Source organism: Nyctereutes procyonoides, unplaced genomic scaffold, assembly GCF_905146905.1.
Source record: "Nyctereutes procyonoides isolate TBG_1078 unplaced genomic scaffold, NYPRO_anot_genome, whole genome shotgun sequence".
In the NCBI taxonomy this organism is placed as follows: Eukaryota; Metazoa; Chordata; class Mammalia; order Carnivora; family Canidae; genus Nyctereutes; species Nyctereutes procyonoides.
This window is the reverse complement of record NW_026575126.1, coordinates 39,965,608-39,974,280: the sequence shown is the minus strand read 5'-3', so window position 1 is coordinate 39,974,280 and position 8,673 is coordinate 39,965,608. Positions and strand designations below refer to the sequence as shown.

The following is an 8,673-nucleotide window of genomic DNA, read 5'->3' as shown; positions in this document are numbered from 1 at the left end:
GCCATCGGTCCTCCGCTAACGGACTTGATTGGTCAACACACGAGAAAGACTGCCCCCTTCGGAGTACCGCTAACCAATCACAGGGTAGAGTTTTGTAAAAACAAGGGGGCGGGCCGTTTCCGGCGGTTTTCCCAGCAGCTCCAGCGTCGAGGAGCGTGGGAGCCTCGCAATGGTTCCGGTTTCCCGTCAGGAGTGCGGGTCGGGCGTAGCCATGTGCTATTTCTGGCAGGGGTGGCGGGAGGCTTTCTAAGATCACCAGTCTCGGAGCGGAAGGTGGGACCTGGCCGGTCTGAGAGTCATGCCCTCCGAGGCTGGGCTGCGGAGAGGAGCGGTCGGCTCAGGTCTTAAAGGGGTTGTGAAAGCGAGGAAGCCTTGGGAGTGCATTAGGGGCTTTGCAGCCACGTTGGCCCCTCTGAGGATCCTTCTCTCCCCTCCCAGATCTGTCCTGAAGTCAGTGTAGCCACTTGAGGAAGGCACTCCCACCCCACGGGGATGGCGTCCGCGCTCCCAGCAACCGGGGCCCAGGTAAGACCAGGTCCCTGTTCCTGCTGCTACTGTCCGGCCTCTGCCTGCCCTCCTTTGAAGAGGGTTGGGAATGCCCGTCTCGGTGGGAGGGCTCCCAGTCCCAGTAGCCCTTTGACCAAGCTGTCTTTTCTCCTAGACCAGGCATGTGGGAGAAACGGTGTATCCCTCCGTTTCCTTTCAGAACCGCCAACCGGGAGCAGGGCCCATTGGAGAAAGCTATCAGAGGACCTCAGTCATTTTCTGGAATCCTGCTCAAACGTGCAGAATTCTAGGGTCATCCCATATCTTTTGAATAAACACGGAAACAAACAAAAACCCCAGGCAATTCCTTTTTTAAAATATTTTATTTATTTATTCACGAGAGACACAAAGAGGCAGAGACACAGGCAGACGGAGAAGCAGGCTCCATGCAGGGAGCCGGATGTGGGACGCAATCCGGGACCTCCAGAATCACGTCCTGGGCGGAAGGCAGGCGCTAAACCGCTGAGTCACCCAGGGATCCCCAACCCAGGCGATTCTTTTTTTTTTTTTTTTTTTAAGATTTTTATTTATTTATTCATTCGTGAGACACACACACACAGAGGCCCAGGGAGAAGCCGACTCCATGCAGAGAGTCCGACGCGCGACTCGATCCTGGGTTTTCTGTGTCAGGCCCTGGGCCGAAGGCGGCGCCAAACCGCTGAGCCACCTGAGCTGTCCATCCCAGGAGATTCTTAATCGTCGAGGTTCTATTGGTTTGTAAGACTGTTAAAATAGGGAAGCAGGACTAGGCCTGGATGTGATTCTAAAGAGAGCTTAGCAGTGAGTGTCATGTGCAAGAAGGAGAGACTAGCAAGCAGAAGGATGTTGGGAGAACACCGGAACCCCTGTCCCTTTTCATGCTTCTTCCTGGGCTGCTCAGTCTTCTTTCCCTTAGAGCGTCATATGTGATGGTTTCCCTTCCTGAGAGGTCCCTCATCTTTTCTAGAAGTCTCTTCTAGAACTTTTTACAGTTTACTGTTTTGGCCCTTATACCACTGCCTCAAAAATTATGTCCTTTTACTCCTTCCCAATTTCCACCATCACCCTTAGAACCCATTTATACACCATCCCCAGCACTCAGGAACCTTTTAGTGCCACGTCCCTTTCTCCCTGGGTTCTAATGTTTCTAGCTCTGGTGTCTTCTCAAACCGAGTAAGGAGGTGGTCTTGGGGCCTCTTGTCCTGAGATGGGCTCTCATGTTGTTTCAGGGGCCATTGCTGTTTGAGGACCTGGCTGTATATTTTTCTCAAGAGGAGTGTGTGAGTTTGTACCCTGCCCAGAGGTCCCTCAGCAGAGACACTACACTGGAGTGTTTCGAGGACATGGCCTTGATGGGTAAGACAGTTGTTTTTCCTGCATTTTGGAACTTTGGTCATTTTTAGGACAGGATTTCATGTCTCATTCACATGTTGGTATGGGGGCATGGGACCTGTCTCTGGGAGATCTATGTGGATATGACAAGAACTTGCTTGACAATGAGTTTTTCAAACAATGAAATGATCTCTTAAGACAAAAAAATCCTATTGAGTACAGTGACTGGTTTTTGCATGAGACCTGATGGTATCTGGTAATCTTCCCAAGTATTTGTTATAGTATCTGTTATAGTGACTAACAATTTTGCTTTCAAAACCTCATAAGGATAGGTTACTATCATTTGCTAAAGATTCAAAATTGATTTACTCTTAAGGGGGTTCCATGCCATTTTCACATAAGGGAAACTATATGCAGAAACGATCCCACATAGAGTTTGTCTCTGACTAGGGTTGGCTCTTGGAATGACATCATAACTTATGTTTTATATTTTCCACCTCTCTCTTCATCATGTGCATTTCCTTCTACCTTTTTGAACATAAGAAGTGTAGGTATAGCTATTTTAACATTGTTTCTAGTTTTATCACCTGTGTCATTTCTGAGTCTGTTTCTGTTCATTGATTATGCTCCTAGTTATGGGTCATATTTTTCTGCTTCTTCACATGTCTGATCATTTTTGATTGGGTGCTGGACATTGTGAATTTTATGTTGTTGCATAGTTGGCTTTTGTTGTTTTTAAAATATTTTTGGACCTTGCATTTAAGTTACTTGGGATCAGTAAGATCCTTTCAGGGCTTGCTTTTTGCTTTGTTAGGATGTATACAGAGCAGCCTTTAGTCTAGGGCCAGTTTAACCTGCTGCTGAACCATTGTCTTTCTGAGGATACTGCCTAATGCCTTGTGTGTTCCACCTTGGCTGGCAGGAACATAACTATTGAACTATGTATGATGTGAACTCTAAAAATTGTCTGTTCCTATTGATGGTTCTTTTCCCAGTCTGGGATAGTTTCCTCATGTGCACTTACAGGTTAATATTCAGCCCAGGTCTTAATGGTGCCCTACCTAGATGGTGCCTGGGCACCTGCCTCATCCCTAGTATTTTGTTGTCAAATTCTAGCCATCTCGTAATCCCTGAATTTGCTCTCCTCAAATCAGCAAAACTACTGGCTATCATTTGGATATCCACACTACACTGCAGCCCAGAAATCCTTTCTGGGCAGTCCTAGGGCTGTTTCTTGGTAAGGAGAGACCCCTTTTATATTGATATGTAGCCTTATAAATTAAGAATATTTGGACAGATACTACAGAAGAATGCTTTTTGGCAGGCCCAAGTTTTGTTAGCCATCCTAGCAGTGAGACCAGTTACCATTTGGCTGTTGTATGCATGGTAGCTCTACCTTGATCTCTCCTCCAGGACAGGTAAAGAAATTTTGAAGAACTCTCCGGGTGACAATAACACTATTTCTAATAACCAGAGTGTTTATCTGCTAGGTAGAAAATAGCCACTTGCTCTCTTTCTCTCTTATATATGACTTCCAGTCTCATATTCCAATTGTGGTTGCTCAGTGGTCACTTCAGATTACTTAAATGATGAAAGGTTTTTGAGACTCAGGAGACTAACTGGAAACTTCCTCTAAACAATGGCTACCAAGATTGCCTTTGTTCCTATCCCACTGGACCCTGACTTAGTTGCAACTCTTTTCCATTTCCTCCCTCACAGGATCACCTCTGGAAAGTCAGTAGAGCCTGCTGGCCTGATTTTGTATAAAATTGGTGCCTGGGTTCTAGGATAAGCCATCTACAGATTCTTGGTCCCTGTGTAACTAGCATGTTCTTTCCCTCAGCACCTCTTGAGGGTGTTGTCTATGTTTTGCTTTGTTTTGTTTTTATCAACAGGAGGGGAAGGCAAGACTGAGATTCCACAGCAGTTAAATCTAGAGTCTACGGGATTTGAAGAACTTTCCCCAGAAAACTCCATCGCTGTGCCCCTTGTCTATTACCCAGAAAAATCTGAAACTGGAGTTGGAGACCCAGAAAGAAAAGTATCAGGTGGAGCTCCTGCTTGCAAGAAGAGGTTTAGAAGCCTATTAGTTACCATTGAAAACCAAACCCCATTACTAGAACTATCTCAATGTTTAGGAACCAAAGCACTTTCTGAAATTCTTGAATTTCCCGGGGAAGAAGCCAAAAATTTGTACAAGTGTCCTGAATGTGATGAAAGCTTCAGTGATAATTCATACCTTGTTTTGCATCAGCAAACTCATTCAGGGGAGAAAAAACATAAATGTGGTGACTGTGGGAAAATTTTCAATCATAGAGCCAACCTGAGGACACACAGGAGAATCCATACTGGCGAGAAGCCCTATAAATGTGCTGAGTGTGGCAGCAGCTTCCGCCAGCACTCACATTTGTCTCGGCACATGAATGTCCACGTAAAGGAGAAACCCTACACATGTGGCATTTGTGGGAGAGGTTTTTTGTGGCTCCTAGGATTGTCACAGCATCAGAAAATCCACACTACTAAAAAAGCCTGTGAATGTACTGACTGCAGTAAATATGGTCAGAAAACAAATATTGCTCTGCATGAGAAAACACACACATTAGCCACCCAGTACGACTGCGCTCAGTGTGTGAAGTGCTTTGGGAAGCCCTCGCATCTTATCCTTCCTGAGCAGGGACATGAAGATGACTCTGAACACTGCAGCGACTGTGGGGAAAATATGCTTTTGTTCTCAAAATTCAAACCCTTAAAATGTCCTGAGTGTACGATGACCTTCCTTCGTGTCTCTGAGCTAATTTCCCATCAGAGCATTCATAGAGGGGAAAAACCCCACAAATGCAAAACATGTGCAAAAAGTTTTATTTTGGATTCAGAGCTTGCTTGCCACCAGAAGAGCCACACAGGAGAGGAACCTTTTAAATGTACCATGTGTGGGAAAAGTTTCAAGTTGTATATACATCTCATTGTTCATCAGCAAAAACATAAAAAAACCACCATGTAAATAAACTAAGTTGTTGTTAATGCTGTACTTTTCAGTATGTATACTGAAAACTGGGGACCAGTTACTCTTTATGTGCTAGGGACTTTACATGCATTCTATGTCACATGTCACTTTGTCTCCAGCACAACCTTGCTTTAGGTACTATATAATTTCTATTTTATAACTGAGGAAGCATAATCAATGACACAGCCAGGATTCTAACTCAGTAACTCACTCACTGTTCACATTCCATTTGTATGAACTAAAGAATGATAATGAATTTTTTTATATTAGTTTTCATTAAAATGAAAGTTTTGCTAGAAGTTCCTTTAATTTTGTTACATGGTTTCTAAGTAAGTTTTAGAAGAAAGAGAATTTTCTTTCTTTCCTTTTTTTTTTTTTTTTTTTTTTTGCCAGGTCTGCAGATTTATTATCTGGGAAAGTAATCCGCTGGTATCTGTCTTACACTTTTTGGTCTGTAATTATTGGAATGTAACATTTGTAAGGGATGGCATGTCACGTGTGAATTTCTGATGTGGTTTAGAAGCTTTTATACCTGAGATGAAAAGTTCCCAAATACATGGACAAGTTGCTACTATGATGGCTATTAGTATCTGTAGAGTTTCCATTCTCAGATCTGATGCTACTGGCCTTTGTGACTCATTTACAAGGAATTTTGGCTCTGACTGTAGCCTTCTGTTGCCAGGACTTGATCAAGGGGAAGATACTTTCTCCTCTCTGAAAGGATTTACCTCTAAGTCTCTACCAAAGTACACTACCTGCCTTTCTGTGAATAATAGTAACTATTTAATGAACATGCTAGATGATTTAGATGTATTACCTAATTTGATCTTCAGGATAAATCTGACAGAGGAAAGGCTATCCTTGTTTCATAAATGAGGAGACTGAAGCCCACAGAGGTAAAGTCAGTATCTTGCCTAGATAAAAATGGCTGTGTGCTGAAGCTGGCATTTAACCTTGGGTCTCTCTGGTGCTGAAGATTGACATTCTTAACCCTGTTATGTGTTGGTATTTGTGTTAGGACTGCCAGCAGCCAGGAAGGTTGAGATGGGTGGTTAAGAATGGTCATCGTGGAGGCTACCCTGTGCACATGCATCCTAGAACCTTTTAACTACCTTTGTGCTTTATTCCAAGCCTGAGCCTGACTTAACATGTATGGTAATAAAGCAACAGAAAGATTCCCTAGGACTTCCAGTTCAAACTCCTATCCCTATGATCGGATCAGAGATTGCAACTCTACAGAGTACAGTCTTTATGGTTTTAGTTGGATTTTGGTTAAAAAAACATGCCCTTCTCATCTCCAAAGAAAAATACATATGGGAAATGGCTAAGAGTTTAACCAAACTATTTGGCAATACATAGGTCTTTAGATACTGCTTTACATATAAATATAGGAGCAAAATATTGAATGGAATGGTCACTAATGTTAAAAAACCAGGGAATCTTGCAAATATACATTCACACAGTGTCTCTTTAAAAATTGTGTTTCCATCAGCAAAACTGGTTTTTAATGAACTTTTGATCAGGATGCCAGAATGGTCTTATTCTACTGAAATAGTATAGAAGTACACACCATTGACTAAAGTGGAGTTATCACTGGGGAACCTGGTGATCAATAATAGACCTCTTTAGGAGAGTAGTACCTGGAAGATGTGGTCTTTCTACAGAACAGCAGATTGGGAACTGAGTATACAAAAAAATAATGGCTACTGCTGTAAGCTCTTATCATCATTTAGAGGTAAGAAAATACTCCTGGTGAGTGAGGGAAATGGAGACCCTAACCCAGCTCACCCACTCCTATTCCCCTTTTTGTTTTTCTTGTTTCTTGTTTGCAGATCTCCAGTTGAGACCCTGTGCTCTGAATGTCAGGGTCACACTTAACTGTTTCTGATGTCTCCATTCAATATGAGACACCAGTGTGTTGGGGCTTTAGGGTCTTAAAAAGTAAGGTCATCTGTAGGTTCTTCTTCAGCAAGTCTCTGGGGAGCTTAGAATTGTATATAGAAAGATGCTCTCCAGTTTAATTTCTTATTTATTTATTTATTCATTTATTCATTCATTTATTTATTTATTTATTTTTCATGGGAGACAGAGATTGGCAGAGACATAGGCAGAGGGAGAAGCAGGCTCTTCGCAGAGAATCCCATGTGGGACTCGATCCCAGATCCCGGGATCACGTCTTGAGCTGAAGGCAGACGCCCAACCGCTGAGCCCCAGGCGTCCCTCCAGTTCAACTTCTTATTAGGCAACTTTGGGATATAATAATCTGTGCTGAATTCCAGAAAGCACTACCCACCAGCTTTCCTGCTTCTGTGTCATCACATTATTAGGAGTTCTCTTGTTTCAGCTGACTGAACAGGGTTACAGGGCAGGAGATGAAATTGGGAAAGAGGCCCCTACTTGCGCAGTTGCTGCAGAAAGTAGGGAAGGCTATCTTAGAAGGACTTGGACAGAATAGGGCTGACATAAAAGACGGAAGCTGCCATGCTTTCCTTTGCTCCTACAACAGTATGGGGGAAGGTGAGAATTTATGCCATAAATGCTGTTTTGTACCTCAGTATGGGAAGTCACCTTTCCAGATGAGGCTTCCTTCACAAACTCATGTTTTACATTTTTATTTTCCAGATTTTGTAAGGTTATGCCAAACCTCCACAAGAGATGAGAAAAACAGTACTTTTATTTTATTTTTTTATTTTTTATTTTTTTTTACTTTTATAAAAATATTAACATACACATGAGTGTAATTAAAATGCCCTTTGGTGTAATACTCATTGTTAATGACTGGGATGCAAAAGAATTTAAAAATTAAAAAAAAAAAAACTTTGTCAGTTACTGTGAAAGAGGCATATTTTCAGGTGTTGCCTTATTGTGCACTTGCACTTAAATACATTTGCTGGAAAAGAAAAAAAAAAAACATTTGCTGGGTGTAATTCAAGCGTCTCTGAGCCCAAAATGTTGGTCAGTCCACCAATGAGATCCATGCTGTTTTTTTTTTTAAATTTTTTCCATGCTGTTTTTATGATGATGGTTTTTTCACCTTTCTGTTGATAGCGTTGACTGATAGAGATCGATTTCACAGTTTGTCATGAACTCAGAGATATTAGCTTAGTATGTCAGTATTAACAAAGTTAATATAGGGATGAGAAATGCTGAAATTTATTGTTGCGAACGTTGGTTCACTACTTTTTGCAGCATGGATGTTGACATAGTGCGCAGGGTGAGAACTTTGTACTGAAGAAATTGACTCTTGAACAAATGTGGTTTCTGTTGTTGATGCATAGATGAAAAGGTGTATCAAACAAGTCCTTAATGTGATCGCCTGAATATCAGAGTGTATTAACAGCCATCATTGAAACAAACAGCATTATTTCAGTAGAGTTCGGATGTCAACAGTTTATAACTAAGGAAGATGTAGGATTTAGTTGTTAATCTCAAAGGAGTTGGACTCAAAATAATTGGCTATTCACATCTCCCCATTTAACACAGAAAATGACTAATCCAGTATAGAGGGAATTAAAATAAGTGATACTTCACAGTTAATCGTGTTTTGAGTTTTTGACTTCTGAGATTCCATATAATGGTCATTGTTCTGATGTCTGTAGAATGTTACACAATCTGATACCAGATTCTTCTCAAAGTAATCTGTACAAGGTAGATAATAGCTTATATTTAATTAATCTATTTTGAATGTTATCTTTATACTATTTCAGTAATAAAGTGTTTTTGCTTTGACCATCTGTTAAAAATGTAACTAAGTGATTCTCATTTGAAGCATGTATATTCATCTGTTTTAGTTTTGTAGATTGAGCACGCTA

The 8,673-nt window shown here is 41.6% G+C and overlaps 1 protein-coding gene across 3 annotated transcripts; it reads left to right on the top strand.

Moving 5' to 3' along the window:
• The first annotated feature begins 122 nt into the window (after nt 1–122).
• ZNF597 (zinc finger protein 597) lies at nt 123–8,609 on the top strand. Of its 3 annotated transcripts, none has more exons than XM_055341243.1 (4): nt 123–198; nt 439–525; nt 1,755–1,881; nt 3,753–8,609. In XM_055341243.1, exons 2-4 carry the CDS (start codon nt 493–495, stop codon nt 4,856–4,858), a joined length of 1,266 nt encoding a protein of 421 aa, XP_055197218.1. In that variant the 5' UTR covers nt 123–198; nt 439–492; the 3' UTR covers nt 4,859–8,609. The 3 variants fall into 3 exon arrangements, 2 of the variants coding, with proteins under 2 accessions (XP_055197218.1, XP_055197217.1); XM_055341242.1 differs by having other exon boundaries at nt 151–341; XR_008666510.1 differs by lacking the exons at nt 1,755–1,881; nt 3,753–8,609 and adding an exon at nt 662–1,028 and having other exon boundaries at nt 151–525.
• Nucleotides 8,610–8,673: the final 64 nt, after the last annotated feature.

Coding starts and splice junctions, on each gene's coding strand:
- ZNF597 (XM_055341243.1), top strand. CDS start 493: ATGGCGTCCGCGCTCCCAGCAACCGGGGCCCAG. Junction 526..1,754: donor TCCCAGCAACCGGGGCCCAG/GTAAGACCAGGT, acceptor ATGTTGTTTCAG/GGGCCATTGCTGTTTGAGGA. Junction 1,882..3,752: donor CGAGGACATGGCCTTGATGG/GTAAGACAGTTG, acceptor TTTTATCAACAG/GAGGGGAAGGCAAGACTGAG.